At 41.9% G+C, this 27675-nt stretch overlaps 1 protein-coding gene and 1 long non-coding RNA gene across 5 annotated transcripts in view; one reads left to right on the forward strand and one right to left on the reverse strand.

Annotated features, from left to right (window-relative positions):
* LHPP (phospholysine phosphohistidine inorganic pyrophosphate phosphatase) overlaps positions 1 to 27675 on the forward strand; it is a 168362-nt gene that overhangs the window by 30901 nt on the left and 109786 nt on the right. For all 4 annotated transcript variants that reach the window (XR_004001364.1, XR_004001365.1, XM_030570643.1 and 1 more), the window contains exons 3-6: positions 1511 to 1664; positions 8635 to 8698; positions 11992 to 12084; positions 26322 to 26413. Coding sequence is in view for 2 of the 4 variants with exons in the window: in XM_030570643.1 (XP_030426503.1) it covers positions 1511 to 1664; positions 8635 to 8698; positions 11992 to 12084; positions 26322 to 26413 (403 nt within the window). In the remaining 2 variants the exon portion in view is untranslated. The remainder of the gene's footprint in view (positions 1 to 1510; positions 1665 to 8634; positions 8699 to 11991; positions 12085 to 26321; positions 26414 to 27675) is intronic.
* LOC115655322 lies at positions 2992 to 14880 on the reverse strand. Its single transcript, XR_004001366.1, has 3 exons — positions 14870 to 14880; positions 13440 to 13442; positions 2992 to 3078 (listed from the first exon to the last, which is right to left on the reverse strand). It is a non-coding gene; the product is annotated as an uncharacterized LOC115655322 (long non-coding RNA).

Here is a 27675-nt window from a genome sequence, read left to right on the forward strand (position 1 = left end):
TAAGAACTAGATCCACCAAATGAAATTAATGGGCAGTAGGTTTAAAACAAATAAAAGGAGGTTCTTCTTCACACAGCATACAGTCAACCTATGGAACTCCTTGCCTGAGGAGGTTGTGAAGGCTAGGACTATAACAGGGTTTAAAAGAGAACTAGATAAATTCATTAATGGCTATTAGCCAGGATGGGTAAGGAATAGTGTCCCTAGCTTCTGTTTGTCAGAGGATGGAGATGGATGGCAGGAGAGAAATCACTTGATCATTACCTGTTAGGTTCACTCCGTCTGGGGCACCTAGCATTGGCCACTGTTGGTAGACAGGATACTGGGCTGGATGGACCTTTGGTCTGACCCAGTATGGCCATTCTTATGTGCTCTAACCACGCAATCATACTACCTTCCCTTAGAAAGAGGACTATGGGTTACCATATTCTCATGGTCTCCGAAAAGGACACTCTCGGAGCCTGTTGTGGGAGATCTAGCTTTGATTTCCAGCCTCACATCCCTGACTGTGGAGAAGAAGGGGTCTGATGGGACAAAGAACATCTCATTTCATTCAGTAGCAACCTTCTAGTCAATTAAGGAGAGTTATAAACAGATTCCTAGGGAAACTGAACCTCTCTGGTCTTTCTCAGTAAGATATAGGGTTTGATTCAAAGCCAAGTGAAGTCAATGACAGTATTTTCGTTGACATCCATGGGCTTCGGATGAGGTCCAGAGTCCTCAAGGCAGATGGTAAGTGGTATTTAAGGACGGGAAGACATGGAAAGATCCTCGGGGAAATTACAGGATGAAGTGGAAATCCCAATGGAGGAAAAAGGGCACTAGTAAGGTTATTAGGCTGTTAGGTCAGTTTATCTTGACATTTGGAAGGTGTCATTTTGGGGAATGCAGAGATGTGCTGTGTTTTGTTATCAATCCAAACTCCTTTCCAAAATATAACTAAAATGCTGATCTTCAGTTCTGTGTCCAAGTCATTCTAAACAACTGGTGCGTGCCTGCCATCTCCTATTCATGCATCCCTTTCTCAAAAAAACAAAATGCCTGTATTTTGTTACATTTTGGGGATCTACAGTACTTCAGTTCTAGAAATAAATACATAATTGGAGCCCAGAAACTGAGACTTTGCAGAGGGGAAACCACTGTTGAGGTACAGGAAGGCTGTTTTTTTGCCTTGAACTTCTTGATAATATTGATGTTTTCTCTGGGTTCCCTTATTGTATCATAGTAAAGAAATGAGTATGATATTTTGCTAACCTTCTCCCCATGTCTCCTTTTGCTCCCCTTCCTTTCCATGCCATGTTGTGGAGGGAAGGTGCATGTGGTCCAGAATCCACTGCTACTCGAAACTAAAAGGGGGCTGACATGTAGATATTAACCTGGCATTCATAGTTTTGCCTGTCAGGCAATTAATGGATGAGAGAGACAAAACTAGAAGAAAACCAGCAATTGCAATTGTTTCTTACAAGATGTGGGATTTGTGTTTTATTTTGGGTTTTTTTTTTCTCTTTAGATCTGGTCCCTGAATTTGATCAGCTTGATAAAGCAAACCCAAACTGTGTGGTGATTGGAGATGCAGCAGACAATTTCTCCTACAAAAATCTCAATGAAGCTTTCAGAGTTCTGATTGGACTGGAGAATCCTATTCTCATATCTCTGGGAAGAGGGTGAGTTAAGCACTGTTAGTTAGTGCACCTAGGGCTGTATATTTTGCTAGCATTCCCAGTCTGTTTGTACATACCTGTTGCCAGACCTCATGAATCCCATTGCTCTCTTCTGCTGACTCAGTGACTGAGATTTTCAAAGCCAACTAGGGGACGTAGCCACACAATTCACATGTGTATGGGACCGGACCATAGATGGTCTGGCCTAGAGGTCACAGTTGGGCTGGGGCTGCATGTCAGGGATAGTAGTTGTTGAGCAGAAGTTGGAGGAATCGCAAGAGCCAAGTTCAGTAAGCAAGAGTCAGGATCAGATACCGGAGGTTAGACATAGTACCAGGCTGGAGTCAGGAGGCAAGAGTCAGAGTCAGGCTGGGATTGGAGACCAGAGATCAGGAGACAAGGCAAAGTCTGCAGTTGCAGCAGGCCTAAATCTATGCGGTTGCCCAGGCAACTGCTTGGGGAAATCCTTAGGGTTAAATATGGCACTTGGCCAATCAGAGGGCCACAGGGTACCGTCACTTTGGCTCCCTTGGGTAGTATTTCCTGTGGCACCTACTCTACACCATACTTCCTGGTGGCATTGTGGGAACATCCGCTATCCTAGGCTCTGCAGACCCAGGTTCTAGTCCATGGATTTGTACATTAATCCTCCTCTTTGGGGCAAAAGGTCCGGTTTATCCAGATGGTCTTGATGAAACCTTTTTACCAGGTCAGGGGCAAGGCCATGGGCAGCAAGTTCCAAGGCTTTCTTCAGGACCATAGCCCTCCCAATTGATTAGGTAATACCAGTCTCTCCTTCTGCAGTAGAGAGTCAAGGATAGTGTGGACTATATGTTCTTCATGCCCTTGGACCAGGTCTGGCAGGGGCAGCTGCTGGGAACAATTGCGAAAGAGGTCCCCTCTGTAAGGCTTCAGGAGGGATATATCGAAATCAGGATGTATCTTAAGTTACTGAGGGAGCTGTAATTTGAAGGTGAAGGGGTTGATTTGCTGACAGATGAGGAAGAGTCTGAGGAACTGGTAGTCTAGCTCAGTGGTACTCAAACTGTGGGTCAGGACCCCAAAGTGAATAACGACCCCCTTTGAATGGGGTCACCAGGGCTGGCTTAGACTTGCTGAGACCTGGAGCTGAAGCCCAAGCCCAAGCCCCACTGCCCAGGGCTGAAGCCAAAGCCCGAGGGCTTCAGCCCTGGGTGGCAGGGCTCAGGTTGCAGGCCCACTATCTGGGGCTGAAGCCTTTGAGCTTCAGCTTTGGCCCCCCTGCCCAGAGCCATGGTGCTTGTGCTTTAGACCCCCTACCCAGGGCATTGGGGCTTGGGTGGGCTCAGGATTCGGTCCCCCCTCCTAGGGTTATGAAGTAATTTTTATTGTCAGAAGGGGGTCGCGGTGCAATGAAGTTTGAGAACCCCTGGTATAGCTTGTGGGATGGCCTGTTTGAACAGAGGTGTCTTGCTCCAAGCCAGGCCTTTTGACCCCACTGTGAGAGCTGGGCCTTCCTGGCGTCGATGATAAGGCCGTCCATAAATGCTTCGTGCATATGAAGCCATTACAAACTAATGTTGGGGAGGATCAGATGGCTCAGAAGGCTGGTAACAAGGTTCCTTGTATCTGAGTGAACAGCGAGCCAACTTTTCACTTCCAGGTTCAAATTCTGCCCAGATCAGTAGTAAATTGATGCTATGTTAAGCCAATTGCTGTTCACTGGTCTCTGTGAAATAAGTTGGCCATCACAGGTGAAGTTCTACTTTCAAATGATATCTGTGAAAACTAACTAGAGAAGCAGCATTCCTAAAGAATGGCTTTGATGCTGGGGCTCTACCATGAGCTATGAGAACCATATAAATGAGAAGTTGGTTTCAGTACAGTAGCTTGAAAGTCATTGGCTGTTGGAGGTTGGAGGCTAAACAATATTTGCCTATTAATATAGATTGACTCTTCAGTAATGCTCTTGGTGTAGAGGAGGCTCATTGGTATGGCACAGGTTCCACAGCATGGCAAATGTTTGTTATAAGCACAGCTTTGAGCTTATACAGAAGGAGCTATTCTCAGAGGTCCAGTTTCAGCTAATCGCTGAAGCCCATATTTAAAGTTTAGCATGGGTTTAAGTTGCTATGCTGTAACAGAGTAAGAAAGATCAACACGTACTTCACAAAGCGAACTAAAGATCTTAAAGTCTAAGAGAACACTTGGAAGGAATCATGATGAGTCTTGCCTTTTACGTTGGAAGTGATGTATTGCACTTAAATAATGAACAACAGTATAGCAATGTAAGTATAATTAAAGACTATTACCAAGATAATTAAAAAAAATATTTCTGACTCAGCAGTGTGCTAGTGATGGGTATAGAATCAACAGCACAGGGGGCGCCGGACAGGTTAAGCATGGGAAGTGTCCTTGAGGGACCAATTCTAGGAATAAGAGGTTAGTTTAGTCTTCATATCCCTTTAATCCTTGGCTTCTCTCCTGAGATTGCCAGAATGTGCAAAATAGTGTCAGCAAAATTAGAGCTTAAAAATCTTGATGATGATACCTCATTTTGTCATGTGAGTTGATAGGCCTTTTGTTGGCCAAGAAGTGATGATGATGATGATGGGCAATCACTTGTTACCAAGTATGATCATCTTTCATGGGAGTTATGGGTCCTCAGGTGGCTAATAAGGCCAGTCCTTGAACCACAAGTTCTGTTACAATGAGGGCAGATATTTTCAGGCTCAGTGGGAGGCTGTTGACCATGACTGGAGAACAGTCTGTCCTTCCACCTGCGCCTCTTGTCCTCTTCGGTTTGGCCAAGTAGTAGCATTCAACTACCAGGTACTATTTTTTAGTACTGTCATGGTGTTATGACTGATACTGAATCAGAAACAAAGATTTTATATATATGCACCCCTTTAGAGTGTGGGGCAGTTTCAGGGCCTATGCAAATTTGGGACACAAACAGTCATACATTAATGTTGCAAAAGCTGTATAAAAGTGGACATATATTCTGAACCAAGTGATGGAGATGAAAAGTCCAGTGGCCAGAGCTGTCCCTTGGGTAGGATGAATCAGGATGACCGCTCCAGGCCCTGTGCTTTGAAGGGCTCTGCGGGCTGGTGTGATCGGCCAGCACGGTCAGCCCCAGAAGAAACGAATCCATCACTTCCACCCTGGGCCCTGCACCACCACCCCCCACCAGGGACGGCCCTGCCATTGGCATGTTACTGCAAAGAAAACAGTGTGTTTAAAATTTAGTTAACTGGAAGCTAAGCTGAAGACTGTAAGGCATGGGGGAGAAAACACGTCTCTAACAGAATGGCTGTAAAATCTAACTCAATTGGTATCCAAAGAGATTAGTAATCTGCACCCTGTAAATTACCAGTGCACCCTTGGGTTCTGAGCAGTTTGAGCACCCTGCTATAAATTATGCGATTGATTCCAATTCTTATGCTAATCTTACGTGTTATGCACCTTTGTAACTCTATTGATGAAGTTACTCCCAGTTTGCACCTCCATGATTCAGAAATCACACTCACTGTCTGTGTGCTTAAAATTGAAAGAGAACTAGGTGGCAACCAATAATTCAACCAATATAGTAACAGTGGGAGAGCCTCAGGCTTATTACAGTTTACACAAGCTGAGGATAGAGCCCAGGCCTGCTCTGAATGAAATCAGTGGCAGTTTTGCTATTGGTTTTAATGGGACGGAGAACTGTCCCAGAAGAGGAGATAAATGTTATATTGTGATTTAATTGTCACGAAAAAGATCATGAAATTGTATTTTGGCTTTCCCACTTTTTAAAAGCGGCTGTATTTAATACTGTGAAAATCTGAACATGAACTACATATAACTTTAAAGATAACTTTAAAGATAACTTTATCTTGAAAATAACAAAGTTCCAGACCCTGCAGAGTAGGGAAAAAAAAAATCCAAAATGCCCTTCATGAGCCAAGAAAACAAATCAAGTGACCACACTTAACTTGTGAACTAATTCTTTTTTATTTTTAAAAGCCTTTACTTGTTTTTATGTTGCACGTGATTTAATTTTTCTTTTTTACAGGACAGGCAAATTGCATGCCATCGTGAATAAGTATGAGCTGCCAGCATTTATACCAAGACAAAGCAAATAACAGTGTTTAATCTTGCCCTAAGCATGGTCAAGTTGTGCCAAAGCTTTTAAGATTATTTAGTACATTTATATTTTCTTATTACAATGGTAATTTGCATTAGCACAGATCTTTAAAGTTTTCCTGATCAGGCTGCAGACAAAATGACTGAAAAAAATGTACGATGAGCAGTCAGATAAGATTTTATGCTTTATCCTTCTGCCATTTTCGATTATTCAGCACAGCTTCTCTTTAAAATGGCCACTTGACCTTTGCTAGAACAGCCATTAACCTTCTATAGTCTAGCGTAAACAGCTTAATTTTCTGACAGTGGCATGACAGAAGAAATTACAAAGCCAATTCCCACTCTTGGTCCAAAACAGATGCTAAATGTAAATCACTCCATTTTCAGGAAGAGGGCATTCTGCTTCAGTGACTCTGACACTCTTGCTTTCTAGAAAACGAACCAAAACTTTAGAAGAAATCAGTTGAGTTGCTTCAAGGTGTTCTATTTTTTTTAAATTACTCTAATTCCATACGTGAATAGTAAGGGCAGTTCGTTGATGTTTTTTATATGGCACTTTAGATCATTGAACCTATTCTTGACATCATTTGTGCCACTGTCTCTCATACAAACTCTGTTTTCAGGGTCTGGAAACCCATCTAGCAGGCTATCTAGTTCAGCAATTTCTATAGCATCTCTGTCTGGAGTGTCCATGTGCTTGATCATAAAAAATAGGCTCCAGATGAAATTTGAGCTCACAGAATTTGAATATAGGATATTTTTTAAAAGAAATCTTTAATAAAAAAGCTGGTCAGCCTGTTTTTAATTTAAGGCAACACAAATAAATAAATACACATGGAATTCAAAGGCTTTATCACTTTCATGTTGCAGATCTATAAGATTCAGTTTTATATTTGGAAGGACAGTGTTATTTGCAATCAGCTGATTATTTGATGTACAAAAGTGATGACATTGCTAGTTCTCAATCTTTATCTTTCTGTTTATTCTTCTAAATGAAAAGTAGTAGGGACTTTTCGCCCATATTGAAGAATCCACAGAGAAAATGTGTCAAGGGGTATCAACACAGTGGATTTAGATGCTCCTGGGCAGGCATGGAGCTGTACTCCAACAGGTCAATAATCCACAAACTAAGAAGATTTTTCCATTTCCATTATGGTCTATTGAACCCTTGAGATAAGCAGTTCTCACTACAGCTTCTGGGGCCAAGAATGAACATTTAAAAAAAAAATAACAACCCTACGTTTCACAACAGACAAGAATAGCTCCTTCAGGGCCACTGGTATATATATATATTGTTTTGGTTTAGCATAAATAACCTGCTCTTTAAAAACTCAAAAATAAATATGACTAAATCAGCTTTTTGAAAAGCTTCACCTCCCGAGTAGGACTTCTACAGCCCGAGTAAAACAGGTTGCCAAATGTAGCCAAAGTATTATGTCCTAGGTGCTGGAACAGACGGTGCTCCCCTTGTCCCAAAACACAGTCAACACACACAATGGAAGGTTGTGTGTGTGTGTGAGCGTGGCTTTGTAAAAAAAGATATCTCAGTATAACACTTAGGCAGGCACCAAGATTTTCAGAGCCACTAGTGATTTTGGATGCTCAGCTTGAGGCAGCTGATTCAGAGGATAGGTGCTCTGCAATTTTTGAAAACGAGGCCCCTTTAAAACATCTCAAGTTGGGCGCCCAAAACAACTTTGAAGACCTTGGCCATAAATGCCAGTATAAGCCTTCTCTCCAGATTGCTTCTCAGCTTCCATCTTAGAACTTCTCAGCTCCAACCCTTTCTTCACAGGACCACTCAAGAGAAGAATCTACACGCACTTCCCTTCTATCCAGGGTGGAGTTAACAGACTACACCTGCTGCAGTGAATCAGCAAGATTCCCCACTAGCATCTCCCTGCAATATTCATTTAAACTTTGCAGGAAACACATGGAAAAAGTGTATGTGTTTGTACCGTGACTACCACTATCGGGCTCTGAATCTGTTTGAGGCCGTTGCCTGCTACCACAGTATAAATAATAACAGCAAACTAATGTTTTAACATTTGTTAAGGGATGCATGAAAAAATGTAGTCATTAATATATTATGCAGTCTATCTCCATGTATTGTTTGTGTGTAAGTGGCATATCCTGTGCCTTGTACAATATAGTCCAATACTGTGCAGCACTTGCCAAAGTTAATGGCAAAACTGACTGATTTCATTGGGAGGAGATGTAGACCCTATGTCTTAAAAACTGTAGCCAGATAGACTCGGAGAATTATGTTGGGCCTGATATAAGCAGTTGTAACTCCATTGAAGTCAATGCTAACAATTTGGCAGTTCATCTGTTCATAAAGAGATTAAGTTCTAAGAAAAACAAGTCAAGAAAAGAGAGGCGCTCTTAAACTGGTTGTGTTATTTTGAACCAAGAGCGCCTTTGGCCAGGTTACCCCAGAACTAATGTCCTTGTTTTCTTCATGTGAGAGCAATGGGTTAGCGATTAGCAGTTAAGGAGTAGTAACACAGCTGTCATCCTTTGGGAGAAACACTAATACACAGCAGTGGTAACCACTTTAAGTAGAAGCATGGGGCCAAATTCAACCCTGGCATAGGATAGTTGAACTTCATTGGAGTCAGTGGAATTGTGTGACATATGCAGGTCTGAATTTGATCTAGGGATCTGCTTAGGTCTCCCCATTAGCAGTGCACCACATTGAGTAGCGGACAGACTGCATTGTACAATTCAATGTAAATTAAGGCTCCAGAATTCCTAATTACTTATCTTCTAGTCCCGGCCATACACACATTTGTATAGGCACAGAATTAATAGACTATAGTTTTTTATGTTCAGTTGCCAACATCTTTATCACTTCCATTTCCAGGCGCTATTATAAAGAAACCGATGGTCTAAAACTTGATGTTGGAGTGTATATGAAGGCATTAGAGGTATTTTATAGCTTGCATTACGTTTACCTGCTCTGTGCACCTTGCTCAAAATAACTGATAGCACATATTTCTATCTTCTATAATTCTTTTTGCTCATTTTGAGAGAGGAAATGACTATTAATTAACTATATTGCTGCGCATGTGAATGGGTGAACTCATTCTGCTTGGCTCTGACACCATCCTTATGTATTCAAAAGTTTCAGCTTTAACTTTAATATCATTGGGCTCCTGTATGGGAAGGAGAGACAGTGGAAAAAGGAGTCAAAGAGGAAAAATACAATGAAAAAATTCGGTGAAGAATGGAGCAGAGAGAATTACTGTTACAGAAGCTAGATATCCCAACCAGGATTGGTGCCCCTTTATGCAAGGCTTTGAACTAAGAATAAACATGGTAAGACACTCCTTTTTTGTAAGAGCTTACAGTCTAAGGCTCTGCATATGAGTAATGCCATTGATTATAATTAGATGACTCATGCATGAAACTATGCATGTGCTGAAGTCATAGTAGGAATGAGGCCTATTAGCCCACGTCCAGACTAACCCGCGGCATCGGCGGGTTAAAATCGATTGCTCGGGGATCGATATATCGCATCTAGTCTGGACGCGATGTATCGATCCCCGAGCGCGCTTACATCGATTCCGGAACTCCATCAACCCGAACGGAGTTCCGGAATCGACATGGAGAGCCGCGGACATCGATGCCGCGCCGTCTGGATGGGTGAGTACCTCGATTTTAGAAATTCGACTTCAGCTACGTTATTCACGTAGCTGAAGTTGCGTATCTAAAATCGATTTTAATACCCTAGTCTGGACATGGCCTTAGATAAGTCAGGCTGAAGTTGAGTGAAGGGAAGACTTATTATGTCCCATTTACTGAGGCCAGGTTTACACTGCACACTTTCTTTGGTGTAACTGCATTGCTCAGGGGTTTGAAAATATCTACACCCCTTAGCAGAGGTGAAAGTAAGCCGGTACGGAGTACCGGTAAAAAAAGATGCAGTAGTATACCGGCAAATAAGTAGAGCATTCAGTGCTGGCTTACTTTCACCTCTTTTGGCTGCATAACAAAAAGTTCAAACTCAAAGCTAATAAAAGCTTGGAAAGGGAAAACTCATTGTCACATTCGTTTGTTGTTTCTCTCCCTTTTCTCCAGCCAGGCTGCAGGATGTGGCTAGGCTCCGCATTTCCCCAACCCCTGCACTTAGCAGGGGCCCTCTAGCTTGTAGCAGAGAGCAGGGGGACTGGCTGAGGGAGAAGCCTCCCCAGGTAGCCTGCTGCCTACATAAGAATAGTTTAAACTTAGCTGTTCACTCTGCGGTCTGAACCACAGGATTCAGGGCTATTTCTGGCATCCTTGTTAATTTCACTCACGGTTGTTGCGGGGTGGTGGGTGACCAAAGTCGGGGCAGTTCTTTTATGCCCCCTGGATGAGGTGATATTCAATAATATAATAGACAAAAAATACAATGAAAATCGGGAACCATTTCCAAGTTCAGATCTATCCCATTCCCTCTCCAGCAGAGGATCATGGTTGTGGTGATCAATCTGCTTGCAGATCCTCTTTGAAATGTTACTGTTTAAAAAAAAGCACATGGAGAACATGGTGGGAAGAGGTGTTCCGCCAATCGGGGTTTATTTTGGGCAAAGCAATTTTGCTAAAACAACTAAAGATTCACAGGGAAAGCAAATAGCCTGATAGACAAAATCAGAAAGGGATTGGTGGGGAAAACTGAGTATTCAGGGAAATTATTGTGCCTCCTTTGAAAGAAATAGTAGTTTTCATTCCACCCTCTTTATATATTGAATTAAACACTTGAAATGTCATTAGGACATAGGGGCACAGATCTCTTTTTGTTGTGTTGGTGTCCCACAGAGTGCAAGGATGAAATTGACAAAACTTTCTCTAAGTATCTTCAGCAAAGAATCCTGTGGCACCTTATAGACTAACAGACTTTTTGGAGCATGACCTTTTGTGGGTGAATACCCACTTCGTCATGCATCTGGTATTCACCCACAAAAGCTCATGCTCCAAAACTTCTGTTAGTCTATAAGGTGCCACAGGATTCTTAGTCTGAATCTGTAAAAGCAGCAAACACGGCTACCCCTCTGATTCTAAGTATCTTGTATATTTCCCCCAACAACCTTGAATGAAATTAACAAGAATGCCAGAAATAGCCCCTAATCCCCACCAGGGGGTGAACAGCTAGATTTAAACTGTTCTTATGCAGGCAGCAGGCTACCTGGGGAGGTTTCTCCCTCAGCCAGTCCTCCTGCTCCCTGCTACAAGCTAGAGGGGAGCCCCTGCAGCCTCTGCTGAGTGTGGGGGTCAGGGGAACACGGAGCCTAGCAACATCGGGCAGCCTGGCTGGAGGAGGAGGAGGGAGGACAAGGAGAAGGAGTGGAGACCCATACCGGTAAGAGCTGTATTTTACTTTCACCCCTGCCCCTTAGTGACATAGTTATACCGAACTTAACTCCCTGTGTAGACAGCGCTGCTCTCCCATCGATATAACTACTGCCTCTTGCTGAGATGGAATTATTAAGCTGGCATGAGAGCTCTCTTCTGTCGGTTTAGAGCATCTTCACCAGAAACGCTAGAGCAGCACAGCTTCACTGATGCAAGTTTGTGGTGTAGACCTGCCCTGAGGCTCAGAGAGGGATTAAAAATAAATTCAGAGCAACTATGGAGAAAGGAGCAAAGTGGGAGGGACGGGAAGCATTCTAATGGAAAAATAACAAGCATATGTATATACCATGTGAATGCAGTGAACTCATTTTTGCCAGTGTAGCTTTTGGGGAGGGTAGCCTGCCCATAATAAACAGGCAGGCTTCCTGTTAGCTAGGAACGCCTTATTTATTACAACATGGGTATAGAACTACAGCTAAATAAGGCTTTCAACCTTAAAAATGGGCTATATGGTTCACAAAACCTCCATATCCTTGAAATTCACCCACAATTCCTGAACACAAGTTTGTCGGCAAAGCACATCATTGCTGTAACAATGAATTTTTGTGACTCCAATGTGAGCAAGATTAGAATTAGAAGACTACTTTCATGTTGGAAAATGTGCCCAATTCTTAATTCTAGACATTTCAAGAAGGCTTTTGCCCCTAACAGAGAACAACCAACACTCCTATTATCCAAATCCTCTGTTAACTTCATCTACTAATCCATACATTATTGAAAGGAATCAGTCAATAATCACATACTCCTTCATACAATCTACAGAGAATATGAAGTTGAACAAATCCTTTTCTAATCTATACAATATTATTTCTGTGCTTTTTCTTAGTATGCTTGTGATGTTCAAGCCGAGGTGGTGGGAAAGCCGGCAAAAATGTTTTTCCAATCAGCCTTGGCAGAAATGGAAGTTGAGCCACAGCAGGTAAGATTTCTTGTGCAACATTCACTAGATGTGCTACGTAGTTATTGTCACCTGAATAAAAAAATAGGTTTCTGGGCCACCATCTGGCAATCTTTTCTCAGTCAAAACTTTCATTGAAACCAATGGAAGGATTGATGGACTGTGGACTTCAGGATTGGGCCCACACTGACAAATGAAAAGTGCTTTGTTCAATGGCCATTCTAAAATGTTACATTATATTTACGTTTTATATATATATTTATTCCTGTGAAGTCTTAGAAAAGATCTGACAAAGAATCTTTAAAATAACAATGTAAAGAAAAAATTTCCAGCCCAGCCCACAAATCTAATTAGACAGAAGAGTCTGACCTCATCCATTAGGGCAAATGTAGTGTAAATACCTGAGTGCAGTGACCTGCTGTATTTCTTCTCCGCTGCATGTTCTTCTCAATCACCTAGTAGAGGTACTGTAATGCAGAAAATTATCCTGAAATATGCAACATCATTTTTCCATATTTTCTCCTCTTCTTCTTGTGATCCTTTGTTCCCTTCCATTACTTCCTTCTTCCTATCACTCTGTATTGTGCCCTGTAGTATACATCTTTCCTCTCCCTAATTATCCTTTCATCCTCCTCTCCCTTTTCAATTGTTCTATCCTTCCTTCCTTACCATACCCTCTTTTTCTCCTCTCCACCATCTTGGAGTATTTCAGGAGGAAGGACTATTACTTAAGTTAAAGGAAATAGCAACACAAAAAAAGAACAAAAGTAGAGTCTCCACAAGAGACTCTCTTCAGTTTGTCCACATCTTCTCTAAAATGTGGTGCCTAGAATGAACATAAGAACGGCCATACCGGGTCAGAGCAAAAGTCCATCTAGCCCGGTATCCTGTTTTCCGACAGTGGCCAATGCTAGGTGCCCCAGAGGGCATGAGCAGAACAGGTAATCATCAAGTGATCCATCCCGTCACCCATCCATACACCTCAGAATAATATTAGCCTTTTTCTCAACTGCATCACACTATTGACTCATATTCCATTCGTGATCCACTTTAACCCACAGATCCTTTTCAGCAGTATTACCACCTAGCCAGTTATTCCCCATTTTGTAGTTGCGCATTTGATTTTTCCTTCCTAACTGATGTATTTTGCACTTACCTTTTCTTGAATTTCATTGTGTTGAATTCAGACCAACTCGCCAATTTTCAAGGTCATTTTTAATTTTAATCCTGTCCTTCAGAGTGCTTGGAATCTCTCTGACCTTGGTAGCATCTGCACATTTTATAAGCATACTCTTCACACCACTATCTGAGTCATTAATGAGAGTATTGAATAGTACTAGAACCAGGCCTGACCCCTGCAGTACCCAACTAGGTACACCCTCCCAGTTTGACATCAAATCATTGATAATTACTCTTTCAGTATGGTCTTTCATCCAGAAGTGCACCCACTTTATAGTAATTTCATCTAGACCACATTTCCTTAATATGCTTATGAGAATGTCATGTGGGACTATGTCAAAAGCCTTACTAAAATCAAGATTTAGCACATCTACTACTTCCACCTTATCCACTAGGCCAGTAATCCAGTCAAAGAAGGAAGTTAGATTGGTTTGGTATGATTTCTTCTTGACAAATCCATGCTGGCTATTAATCCTATTATCCTCTAGGTTCTTAGAAATTGATAGTTTAATAATTTTGTTCCAGTATCTTTCTAGATATAGAAGTTAAGCTGACTGGTCTATAATTTCTGGGGTTCTCTTTGTTCCCCCTTTTAAAGATAGATACTGTGTTTGCCCTCGTCAGGTTATCGGGGACATCACCTGTCCTCTATGATAATTGCTTCAGCTACTTCCTTATGTACCCTAGGATGAATTTCATCAGAACATACCAACTTGAATATTTTCAACTTACCTAAATATGTTTTAACCTGTGCTTTCTCTATTTCGGCTTGTGTTTCTTCCCCTGTGGTGTAGTCATTAATTGTGTTGACAATCTGGTCACTATTAGCCTTTTTAGTGAAGACTGAAGCAAAATAGGCATTAAACACTTCAGCCTTCTTGATGTAATAGTTAGCCCTCTTTTCCTGCTAAGTAGAGGAGCTACACTTTCCTTCATCTTTTTCATGCTCCTAATGTATTTCAAGAACCAGTTCTTATTGCCTTTCATTGTTCCTTGCTAGGTATAACTCATTTTTTGCCTTAGCCTTCCTGACTTTGTACTTCCCTTTTGTGGTTCCCTTTCACCTCTAGATTCACAACTAATTCCTCCCTGTTGGTGAGAATCAAGTCTAAAATGACCGTTCTCTTGGTTATTTCTTCCAGATTATGGAACAAAAAGTTGTCCCCAATATATTCCAAGAATTTATTGGAAATTTTGAGTTTTGCTGTAGTACTTTTCCAACAGATCTCTGGGTAGTTAAAGCCCCCCATTACTACCAGGTCTTATGTTTTGGATATTTCTGTTATTTATTCTAGAAATGGCTCATTTATCTCCTCTTCCTGATTTGGTGGTCTGTAATACACCCCTGCCATGAAGTCATGCCTCTCTTATCTTTTCCCAGAGACTTTCAGCTGGTCTGTCTCTCACCTCCTTTTGGACGTCAGAACAAGTGTATAAATTCTTGATGTATAATGCAACACCTCCTCTTTTTTTTAATCCTTCCCATCCTTCCTGAAGAAGCTATACCCCTCTGTACCAGTATTCCAGTTATGAGACTTATCCCACCCTGATGCCAATTAAGTCATAATTTAGGTTATGGACTAATACTTCCAGTTCTCCCTCATACTTCTTGCCTTTGTGTATAAACGTTTAAAATGTTGAGCAGATTTCCCCACCGATTTACCTCTTGTTGCTCCCATGACCCTATTGTAATTTTCTCCCTTCAACCCTCTGTTAAGTTTGCCTTTTATTATACTTACCTGTGGGCTTTTGTCACCTGCTCCCTTTGAACCTAGTTTAAAGCCCATCTCACTAGGTTGGTGAGTTGATGCGCAAAGATGCTCTCCCTCTTTTTGGTCAGGTTGACCCCATCTCTTCCCAGCAGAGCATCTTCCTGGAACAGCATCCCATGGTCGAGGAAGCTGAAGCCCTTCCATCGACACTATTTGTGCAGCCATGAGTTCATCTCCAGCATATGTGTGTCCCTGCCTGAGCCCTTGCCTAGAGAAACTGGAGAAAAGCCTGTTGAGAGTCTTTGGGTTAAGTTTAGAAGTGAGAGCAACAAGGATGAAGTCGTGGTGGGCATGTGCTGTAGACCACCGGACCAGGAGGATGAGGTAGATGAGGCTTTCTTTGGATAATTAACTGAAGTTTCCAGAGCACGGGCCCTGAATCTGATGGGGGACTTCAATCACCTTGACATCTGCTGGGAGAGCAATACAGCAGTACACAGACAATCCAGGAAGTTTTTGGAGTGTTGGGGACAACTTCCTGGTACAACTACTAGAGGAACCAACCAGGGGCTGTTCTCCTCTTGATTTGCTGCTTACAAACACGGAAGAATTGGTAGGGGAAGTAGAAGTTGGTGGCAACCTGGGTAGCAGTGACCATGAGATAGTTGAGTTCAAGATCCTCACAAAAGGAAGAAAGGAGAGTAGCAAAATACGGACCTTGGACTTCAGAAAAGCAGACTTTTGACTCCCTTAGGGAACAGATGGGCACGATTCCCTGGAAGGCAAATACGAGGGGCAAAGGAGTCCAGGAAAGCTGGCAGTATTTTAAAGAAGACTTATTGAGGGTACAGGAACAAACCATCCCGATGTGCAGAAAGAATAGCAAATATGGCAGGCGACCAGCTTGACTTAACAGTGAAATCTTTGGTTAGCTTAAACACAAAAAGAAAGCTTACAAGAAGTGGAAACTTGGTCAGATGACTAGAGAGGAGTATAAAAATATTGCTTGAGCATGCAGGGGTGTAATCAAGAAGGACAAAACACAACTGGAATTGCGGCTAGCAAGGGATGTGAAGGGTAACAAGAAGGGTTTCTACAGGGTTGTTAGCAACAAGAAAAAGATCAGGGAAATTGTGGGACTCGTAATGAATGGGGGAGCTAACCTAGTGACAGATCATATGGAAAAAGCTGAAGTACTTTTGCCTCTGTCTTCACAGACAAGGTCAGCTCCCACACTGCTGTCCTGGGCAACACAGTATGGGGAGGAAGTGAGCAGCCCTCAGTGGTGAAATAACAGGTTAAGGACTATTTATAAAAGCTGGACATGTACAAGTCCATGGCTCCAGATCTAATGCATCTGAGGGTGCTGAGTGAATTGACTGATGTGATTGCACATTGCCATTATCTTTGAAAACTCGTGGTAATCGGGAGAGGTCCCAGACAACTGGAAAAAGGCAAATATCATGCCCATCTTTAAAAAAGGGAAGAAGGAGAATCTGAGGAACTACAGACCGGTCAGCCTCACCACAGTCCCTGGAAAAATCATGGTGCACGTCCTCAAGGAATCCATTTTGAAGCACTTGGAGGAAAGGAAGATGATCAGGAACAATCAACATGGATTCACCAAGGGAAAGTCATGCCTGACCAACCTGATTGTCTTCTATGATGAGATAACTGGCTCTGTGGATATAGGGAAAACAGTGGATGTGATATATCTTGACTTTAGCAAAGCTTTTGATATGGTCTCCCACAGTATTCTTGCCAGCAAGTTTAAAAAGTATGGATTGGATGAATGGACTATAAGGTGGATAGAAAGTTGGCTAGATCGTCAGGCTCAACGGGTAGTGATCAACAGCTCAATGTCTAGTTGGCAGCCAGTATCAAGCGAAGTGCCCCAGGGGTCAGTCCTGGGGCCGGTTTTGTTCAACATCTTTATTAATGATCTGGATGATGGGATAGATTGCACCCTTAGCAAGCTCACGGATGACACTAAGCTGGGAGGAGAGGTAGATATGCTGGAGGGTAGGGATAGGATCAGAAGCTGGATATGAGTCAGCAGTGTGCCCTTGTTGCCAAGAAGGCTAATGGCATATTGGGTTGCATTAGTAGGAGCATTGTCAGCAGATTGAGGGAAGTGATTATTCCCCTCTAATCGGCACTGGTGAGGCCACATCTGCAGTACTGTGTCCAGTTTTGGGCCCCACACTACAGAAAGGATGTGGACAAATTGGAGAGAGTCCAGCAGAGGGCAACTAAAATGATTAGGGGGCTGGGGCACATGACTTATGAGGAGAGGCTGAGGGAATTGGGCTTATTTAGTGAGGGGGGATTTGATAGCAGCCTTTAACTACTTGAAGGGGAGTTCCAAAGAGGATTGAGCTCGGCTGTTCTCAGTGGTGGCAGATGACAGAACAAGGAGCAATGGTTTCAAGTTGCAGGGGGGAGGTCTAGGTTGGATATTAGGAAAAACTATTTCACTAGGAGGGTGGTGAAGCCCTGGAATGGGTTACCTGGGGAGGTGGTGGAATCTCCATCCTTAGAGGTTTTTAAGGCCCAGCTTGATAAAGCCATGGTTGGGATGATTTAGTTGGTGTTGGTCCTTCTTTGAGCAGGGGTCCCGAGGTCTCTTCCAACCCTAATCTTCTATGATTCTATGATTCAGCTGGGAGGCTGGACAAGAGTTCAGTTAGTGCCCCGACCCCTTCACCTTTGTAGTCACTGCTGATCTGCTCAGGGTTGCCTGACAGGATCATTAGTGTCCATGTGGCTGAGGAGCATAGGGTAGTGATCAGAGAGCCTTGGCAGCCTTTCCATAACATCTCTGACATGGACCCCAGGTCAGGCAACACATCTCCCTGGTCTCATGTCAGGTCAGCAGATGGATGCCTCCATGCCCCTCAGAAGAGAGTCACCAACCACCAGCACCCTACACTGCCTCCTCTTGGGTGCAGTGGCCGTGAGCCTTCCACCTTTGGGGTAAGTAGCTCCTCCTCAGTCACTGGGGTCTGCTCCTCAACATCCTGTTGCCAGTACAGCATACTGGTTTGTCACCACAATAGACAGTGGACATGGGTGGTGGGTGGAGCATTGTCTAATGCCCAACATGGCCAGCAGCCAGTCTCCTCCGTCTAAAACAGCCATTCCTCCTTCCTTCTCTGGTGCTGCTGTAGTCCTCTGTAGACAGGTAACATCCTCTGTCCCAGATGTTTACACATGCATCCTGTTGATGAGGTCCTCATGCTCCCGGATGCTACGCAGATGAAGCATCTCCTCCTGCAGCTCTCTTACCTGCTTCCTACGGGAGACACCTCTCATACCAGGTGATTCCCTCTGTCTGGGTTTCATCAGCAGGGACATGCAGGCCACACTCTCAGCAAGTCAAGACCAGGGCCTGGGTAGACACCTCCACGGTGTGTGTGTCTAAATAGAATGTTTTATATATATTGAATATATATATATTATGTATATGTTTTTATATATAAAAAGTGTATGTGTGTGTATTAAATAACTGAAAGAAATTATATTATAGGCAGAGCTGGTAGTGCCACCTATAGTTTAAGTTGCTTGACACTTTTCACTGCAGAAAAGTAGTATGTATGCAGAAAAATAGATTGTATCATAATGCATATGCACAAGGAGGCCAAATCAAACTTGTTTGGGTAGCATTTATTCTGGCATCTCCTAACTTGACTTTGTGTGCGTGTGTGTGTACACATGTAAAAATACACTGTTCTTACAATACAATTGGTTCCTTAATGATCTGTTATGTGATATTTCTCTCTCTCCTAAATGTGCTATGTCTATACCTATGACAGCAAAATAAGGAGCAGTTTAATTGCTTCTACCATTATAAAATACTCAGTAATAATTTATTCCATTTCTGAAATCCATTTAAATGTCAAATCAGCAGTACCACATAATCATTAAATCATTTTAGATGAATTGTGTTTTATAAAACATATTACAATTTTCTATTACCTTATTTTTAATGAAAAAAGATCTTTTTTTTATAATACTATTTCACTACAGTAATGGTAGATTGTGGCAACGTTTAAAATTCTCAGGCTGCTTTAATCAATAATCACCAGTAATTTCCCTTGATGACTGCTTCTTACTGAGACCCTGACTTTGCTTTCTACTGCTGAGATGTTTTCAACTTGCACTTGGAGTAGAAGGAACTCTCTAAAGTCCAATTTTCATTGTAATCTTACCTCAGTGGTGTAGAAATAACAGGTTGAGGGTATTACTTTAGTAGATTGGAAATTTAAATCTCTAAGAGATAGCCAGAGCCTTGTTATGATTCAGTAGTATGACAAAGAATAACACATCTTAAAGGTTATTGAAATACGTAATTCAAATGTTTTAAGGCTGATGAAACTATGGATGATTTTGACAGCTTTACAATAAAACCTGAATAATGTTAGGGTTCTGGAAGTATTATATGATCACAAAAAGTTCTGCCTGTAGCAAATTTTCTTTTTTTAGTGGGAGTTATGGCACGTGATACCAGAGTACATAAAGTACAGGTAGTTAACAAATTCCTGATTCTGTTACCTGCAAACCCAGGAATTATGGCACGTGATACCAGAGTACATAAAGTACAGGTAGTTAACAAATTCCTGATTCTGTTACCTGCAAACCCAGGAATTAGGTCACTTCAGGAGTGGTAGAAGGTGTCTGCTTCTGTATTTGTACTTTCTGTGTTCATTTGGGCTGGGCTTGCCCCTTTGGGGGTTGGGAGAGATTTGTAATGGCACAAATAAGAGTTAGGCGCTCAACTTCCATTGAAAGATCAATTCAAATATAACTGCCCGTTGGGCATTTGGAAAACTGCGCCAGTGTCTCAGTGTATTTATCTCTATCTTATCTGCCTTATTGTACAATATCTTCCAGGTCAGAATTCACATTTGATGCCCTTTGCATGTTTGGTTGCTCAGCAAGTAGGTCCCAGATAAACACATTATTTTAAAATGAATTGAAATCTCAAAGCCTAGATGATGATCAGGCTGAGGGGAAAGAGGAGAAAAGTAAATACACGAAGTTTCTCTTTTAAAGGATTTTAATACATTAGTTAATATTTTGCATATAGACTTCTATTGCTGTATATCCCAGTCATCTTTAACATGATTATGGCTATTAAGCATGCAGAAAAAATCTGCTTATGCAAAAATACTTTTTATCTTGGAGGTTACACTGTATTAAAATTCTATTGCAGTTGGCATAGATATTTCGGTGCATCTTATCCATTTACTTTCTCCATGCACTTCACTTCACTTCAAAGTACAACATGTGAGCTTGGCTTAAGTGTATAAAAACACAAAGCTATTATTTTGTTTAGCATTGATGTTTTGGCTGTGTCATTCATCTTCTTAATCTGTAATTTCTTCTCCTTCAAAATTTGTGTGCGCGTGCGCACGTGCCGGGTTGGCAACCCTGGCTAAACTCCGCTATTCACAGACCAGGTACAGCAAGAGAAAGTTTCCACATTCTGCCTACCAGTGCTCCATAAGCCTTACAGCATGGACTGCTTTTGGGGGTGAGAAGATAGTTTAGTCTATGTGTGTTCAGGTGGCCAATAAGATTGCCAGTTGTAATGGTGATATCTGTGATATGGCCATATGTCCGCTAGGGATTACTCTGTGGCTGCCAGATGTCATTGAACCCTGTTTTCTCATCACTACTGATTGGGGTTGGATTTGAACCAGCATCCTGGAGATAAAGGGCTATTTAAAAATATATACAATGACCAATCTCCCTAAGCCATCCATCACCCCCTTAAAGTGTAATTTTTAGAGAATATGCATTCTTTCACAAAATATATGTGAACCCTCTTTCATTGCTTGCATTTTATAGGATGTGGAAAAATATATATTACAACTCCTTCCAATTTTTGATGTATCAGGTTAATACTGTCGTGGTTTTCTGACAGCCTTAGTACATTTTGTCTTTTTTGGTGAATTTTAAAAAGAAATAACTTGCACATGCTCACTGAACAGACTAACACCTGTGTTCCTTTTGTAAAATGTGATCATAAATGGGGATCTTTTAATTCTTGCTTTCAGTGGGTGTGTGACCTTTCCGTTCTCTCTCTCTCTCCCTCCATATTACAGTCAGAGAGGAAGTTAAACCTAGGTTTGACAGGTAGAATTTTTTTATTTCCCTTGACAGTGCACCTCTTGACCTCTATCTTCTTGCCAATGATTTTTTAAAATCCTAAATGATTTGGGAATAATTGCTCCTCCTTAGTGATTATTGCCCTTCACCGATAGTAAATCTATGAAATCCCCAGAGGCTGAAGTACATTTTTGTATGCGTATGTCACAAGCTGGCCTGGATAGGCATCAGTGCTCATGTGCAGCTGCACTTTCTGAGCTGACTGTCTTCTTGCATGAAAACTTGCCTATGTAAAATATAATACACCACTGGTGAGCAACCTTCTCAGCTACTCACAGGTGCTCAGATCCCTCAGAAACCCTCACAGAAACCCCCTTGGGACTACCAACTGATGTGCTGAGACTACTTCTGAGCCCGTTTTTCCTGGCAGCTTGGGACTTCAGTTCCCTGCGTGGTCTGAGCCAGACACGCTAGCCTGCTACAAACACAGACCTAGCTCTGAGCAACGTCCCCCAAAAGTTGCAGGCTTAACTGAAAACAGCTTAAGAAGTGTTCCTGTCTCCAACACTCAGATGCCCAGCTCCCAGTGGGGTCTAAACCCCAAATAAATCCGTTTTACCCTGTATAAAGCTTATACAGGATAAACTTATAAATTGTTTACCCTCTATAACACTGGTAGAGAGAGATGCACAGCTATTTGCCCCCCCCCGCCCCAAGGTATTAATACATACTCTGGGTTAATTAATAAGTAAAAAGTGATTTTATTAAATACAAAAAGTAGATTTAAGTGGTTCCAGCTAATAACAGACAGAACCAAGTGAATTACCAAGCAAAGTAAAATAAAACATGCAAGTCTAAACCTAACACAGTAAGAAAGTGATTATAGATGAAATCTCACCCTGAGATGTACCAGTAAACGTTTTTTACCGACTAGCCTCCTTCTAGTCTACGTCCAGCAATCCCTCACACCCCTGTAGTTACTGTCCTTTGTTCCAGTTTCTTTCAGGTATCCTTTGGGGATGGAGAGGCTATTTCTTGAGCCAGCTGAAGACAAAAATTGAAGGGTTTCCCAGGGGCTTAAATAGACTTTCTCTTGTGGGTAGAGGCCTGCTCTCTCCTATGCAAAATCCAGCTCCAAGATGGAGTTTTGGAGTCACATAGGCAAGTCACATGTCTATGCATGACTCAGTTTTTACAGGCAGCAGCCATTGCCCACATGCTATCTTGAATGTCTCCAGGAAGACTTCTTATCTGGATTGGATTCTTCCAAGATTCCTTTTCAGTTACGTGTTTCTTGATTGGGCACTTAATTTGCACATTCCTTTTTCAGGAAACTGACCAAATGATTTACTAAGGCTATGTAAACTCAAACAAGTACACAGCCAATATTCATAACTTCGAATACAAAAATGACACATGCATACAAATAGGATGAATATATTCAGTAGATCATAACCTTTGCAGAGATGTTACATGTCATATGTAGCATAAAACATATTCCAGTTATGTCATTCATATATATACATTCATAAGCATATTTCCATGAAGAATTATGGGGTGCAACATCGCACCCATATTCATGGTTTCCCTTTTTCAAAGGAAATCCCCTTTTAGGGTTTTAGAGCTGGAGTGAAGACCTGTTTCCTTAAGAATTCATGTCCTCTTAGGGTATGTCTACACTGCTGCAATTAAACACCTGTGGGTGGCCTATGCCAGCTGACTTGGGCAAAGGGGCTGTTTAATTGCAGTGTAGAAGTTCAGGCCTGGGTGGGAGTTCAGGCTCTAGGTCCAGGACCTGTGAGATGGGAGGGCCCCAGGGCTAGGGCTGCAGCCCAACTCTGAACATCTACTCTGCAATTAAACAGTCCCTTAGCCCGAGTCTGTTGGCAGGGACCAGCCTTGGGTGTCTAATTGCAGTGTAGACATGCCCTTACAGTCCCCAAAACCAAGGCCACATAGGCCCCTGCTCTTGTGGAAGGCAGCTCTGCACTGAATCTGAGGATGGTCATGCTGGCAATAGAGTCCTACTGCCATGCAGGAGACAAGAAACTCATACATATTCATACATATTATCTCCCTGCAGCCTCCACTGACTCTCCATGGATTCTGCCCCCTTTCTCTTTCCCATTCAGGGGTCAGGGAGGCACTAATAGCCAAGGAGAGATGCCTGAAGGGAAGGAGAGGACTTTGTTGATGAGGGGGCTAATTTAGAAGCTACTGAAGCTGATGCTTGTGGGTGAGAGATGATTGGAGGGAAAACAAGAGGCTCTACTCCAGACCCTTTTCCCAATGCCTGTGGAACTGCGTGTGTGTGTGAGGGCTAATGGCCCCCATTGGCAGCTGATAGCATTCTGGAGCTCCAGTGCTAGAACAGGAAGAAGATGGCTCTTTGGCTGCCTTGCCATTTCCCCAGCTGGCATTACAGTGGGGAATCCCCCTTTGCTTCACATTGAAATATCAAGGGAGGCTCTGCCTTCTTCCTCACTCCAGTCCCCAGTGCTCCCTGATGTCGAGGAAGTGGAGAGGCTGCAGAAAATAGCCACAAAAATGGTGTGAGGGCTGGACAAAATGCTCGTACAGTGAGAGACTTAAAAAGCTCAATCTGCTTAGCTTATCAAAAAGAAGATTGAGAGGTGCCTTAATCACAGTATACAAGTACCTTCATGGGCAGAAAACACCAGGTACTAGAGGCCTCATCAGCCTAGTCAAGAAAGGCATCACAAGAGCCAGTCACTGGAAGCTGAAGCCAGACAAATTCAAATTAGAAATCAGGCACGAACTTTTAACTGTCACTTGTAGTAAAAGTGATTTAAACCGTTGGAACAAACTACCAAGGGAAAGGGTGGATTCTTCATCTCTTAAAACTGGATGTCTTTCTTGAAGACATGCTTTAGTCAAACATAAGTTTACTGGGCTCAATGCAGGAGTAAGTTGGTGATACTTAATGGCGTGGGTTGTACATATAAGAGATTAAGTTAGTTGATCTGATGGCCCCATCTGGCTTTAAACTCTTTAAAACAATGGAGCAGACACGGAATAGTACCATGAATGCTACAAATTGAAAATTTTAATAGCTGTAAGGTTTGGTGATGAAGAGCCAGATCATGTCATCCCTTCTGTCCTTAAATTCTGTGAATCTATGGAAATGGTTCATTCTCTCCCCAGCATCAGACCCAACATGCTATGGCAACCTAATTTTCTGTAACTTCAGTTTGAGAGTCTTCATTTGTGCTCTGTATAAACAGCAGCAGGGAGGGCTGTGATAACAGTGTGACTGTATAGTGCAGAGGCTCTTAAATTTGGCCCTCATTATGCCCATGCTGCTATGTGGCTGCATCGTATATTAAAAAGATGTGTTTCAAGGAACAGGCTAGGAAAAAAGAGGTTTTAATATTAGCTAGAAGTGGTAACTGGAGTGATGCCTAAAATAGAAAGATTCTGTATGTTTTATTTTCATAAAGCTGTTGCACGCCACCCACACAAAAACAAGTCAAAATTCCCCTTAGAATATGGTTACTAGAAAAGCTAGCCCCTATTTGTGGTGTACATGACTCCTTCCCATGACCTCTCTGGCAAGGGCCTATTTATCAGCCCAACTCAGATGGAAAAATGCTAGGCTGGCTTTCTATGCGTGCTCAGTGGAGTCCCCTTGGTGCTGTTCTTGGCAACACCATTGCCATCTAAGGCAATTCTGGTCCAGTTATAAATGTGCCTTTTAACCTACAACGGCCCGTATGTGGAACACAGACCTGTAATGAGGGACATAAGAAAAAACACAGGACAGAGTGCTTAAAATGTGAGACCAGTTTATATAGTATAAAAATAAATACTGTATGTAACCCCTGTGTAACAAGTCTATATTTCTATTGGGCCAATGTTAGAATAATTGAGATAGGAAGTTTATGTGGAAGAGAAGTACATTTCGGCAAAAAATGAGTACTCTTCCTAACAATGAGAAAGAGTTGTGAGGTATAATTATTGTGGAAGCCTGATAGTACTTTAGGTAAGGTTGCAAGTTAAGTAGCTAAGGTAGAAAACTTGCAGCTAAGATAGCTTGGTCATGTAACTAGTTAATACATTTTCAAACACAACTGGCTCTGTTTATAGTAGATGCACAGTCATGTTTGAAAACTGGTAGCTAAAACGTGTTGTTTGTCATGTTTTTGAACAAGACACATTTTCCCAGCCTACCCGGTAATGCACTTGGTAGCCCTATAATGTAAACTGCCTTTGTTTATCTTAGGTGCAATCCAGGATTCACTGAGAGATTTGGGTAATGAAAGAATGCTGAGTCATAATTTGGAGCTGACCTTTTCTATGATTGCTCAGAGATTATTTTTTTTCTTTTTGGGGTGTGGGGGAACTTTGAGATAAAGCAGTCAGCCATTTTTAAATGCAAGGGAGGGGAAGGCAAGGTGACATCAAAGACTTGAAACGTGTCATTTACGACTCTAGTGCCCAGTTTGGTGTGAAACAAATGGATTTTGATTTAACAATGATATCACCATGTGAAAATTGTGTCTCTTGAGCATGCGCAGTACATATTTTCATTAAGCTTATAGATGTGCACTTAGACACATATCCTTTAAACAGAGCACAGAGACTTTTCTCAGTTAAATTTTGCTTTATAACCGACATACTCTAGTTTGCTTATATTTCACTTACATAGACAGTAACTGGTTATGATGCAATCATTGCTACACACGTATGGAAAATGCTTTGTATTTTTGAATAGCATGACATTGGACTGCATTACGATGCATGTCTTTCTAAATTTCCATATTTCCCATAATGTGATTTGAGAATAAATGTTCCCAAGTTATATTTTTCATAGATTTGCAAACAGTTTGATCAGCCTTTATAGTATAACTTCTAAGGAAATGTTTAAAACTTAATATTATCTTAACTGCCATTGCCATAACATAAAAACATGTTTGGTAGGAATGTAGGATTAACTTTATAAATTTCTACATTGTTTTTGTACTGTGCCTAATCATTTTTGACTCTTCTGATTTGATTTCAAATTGTGTTGATGGCTACTGTTCAGCTATATAGCCAGCAGAGGTGCAGTGTGAATTATATTCAATGTAGGATGACTTTTAATCAATATGATGACAATATTATCTTGTTTAATTTGTCTGATGGCAGTATTAAACATCAAATCAAGCAGTTTATTATGTCAAGAAAGATGAAGTATGGCAGAAATAAAATTCACTTGACACCAGTTTTGTCTGTATTTCATTGCTGTGACAGGCCATCATGATTGGAGATGATATTGTGAATGATGTAGGAGGCGCCCAGCAGTGCGGTATGAGAGCTCTACAAGTACGGACAGGGAAGTACAGGTCAGTGCACATTATACACCTTACACTCCATATGACTAATCACGGAAAGAGGGAATATAATGGCAGAGTATGATTTGTTGTATTTACGTTTGTCCTCAGGTACAGATTGCTCCAGTTTTCTTATGACACCTTGATTTAAAAGGGAAGGAGGAATTATGGCATTGCACCCAATGCTGTTTCAGCATAGTGCTGCAAAATGAGCGTGGCAGATCTGATTTTCAGGGAGGCCTCTACCAGCTCTCCTCTGGTGGTTGTACAATTTTGCCATCAGCCTGTGCAACCACTTTTTCAGCACAAACCTCTGCCTACACTATTGTTAGATTCTGGCAGGCATTAGAATTTCCACAAGCAAAAGACCATTTGGACAAAATTGTGTGTGCACAAGTCGAAGCTGGGTCCTGGAGATCAGACCCACAGTAATTGATTATTTAAAAAAAAATTCCTTTCTAGCACACAGGTTACTGATAAAACTTGTTTGTGTGTGAACAAATGAGTCATCTGCATGCACACAACAGCTCTTGTTTCTTTGGTAAAGTCTGCCTTATGTTTTATTGCTGTAGGTGAAAATGTTTGATGGGCTGTGTGAATTACTCTACACTTGTTTTTGATATTCTCAAATTGCACCATTGTTACTAAAGACAAGGACTCCTGTCTGCTTGGCCAAATTTCACCACAACAAGTAATCCAAGTGCAAAATTTAAGGGGCCAATCCTACTAGCTACTGAGTTCCTTGTACAAGATGCTGAGAGCCCTCAACTTTCAGTGAGGCCAAGATCACAAAATCTGACGTAATATTAGCTCTTTTGTATTTTTTTTGGCAAGTTTCTGGATATTTCAAGTCTACCCCACCCAAGGTGCTATCTGTTGGATGCATGCCCTCTGTAATCACGGGACACCTCCATATGTATATCCCTATCTCTTGGCGTTTATACCACATGCATCACTGAGACATTTGGGATAAGATGGATATTCTCTCATTGAGTACCCTGTTTGCCCACTGGTCGATGAGGGCAGGCTTTTACAAATGGATCACACTCAATTTTATGGACCCTGAGTGTATTTTCTTCTGCTAGGCCCACCTGTGTATCTGGGCTAGGCTCCCTTTCCCTCGCTGGATGATCCAAGAAGTCCTGTCTGTTACATATCCCAGAGTAAGCTCGACTTGGAAATGCTGATGCAGTAAAATGAGTGAGTGTTAGTGGAGGGATCTTGGGAATATTCTTTCTTCCAGAGATAAGTAAGCAGGATGGACAGATGAGCTA

Source organism: Gopherus evgoodei, chromosome 7 (assembly GCF_007399415.2).
Source record: "Gopherus evgoodei ecotype Sinaloan lineage chromosome 7, rGopEvg1_v1.p, whole genome shotgun sequence".
In the NCBI taxonomy this organism is placed as follows: Eukaryota; Metazoa; Chordata; order Testudines; family Testudinidae; genus Gopherus; species Gopherus evgoodei.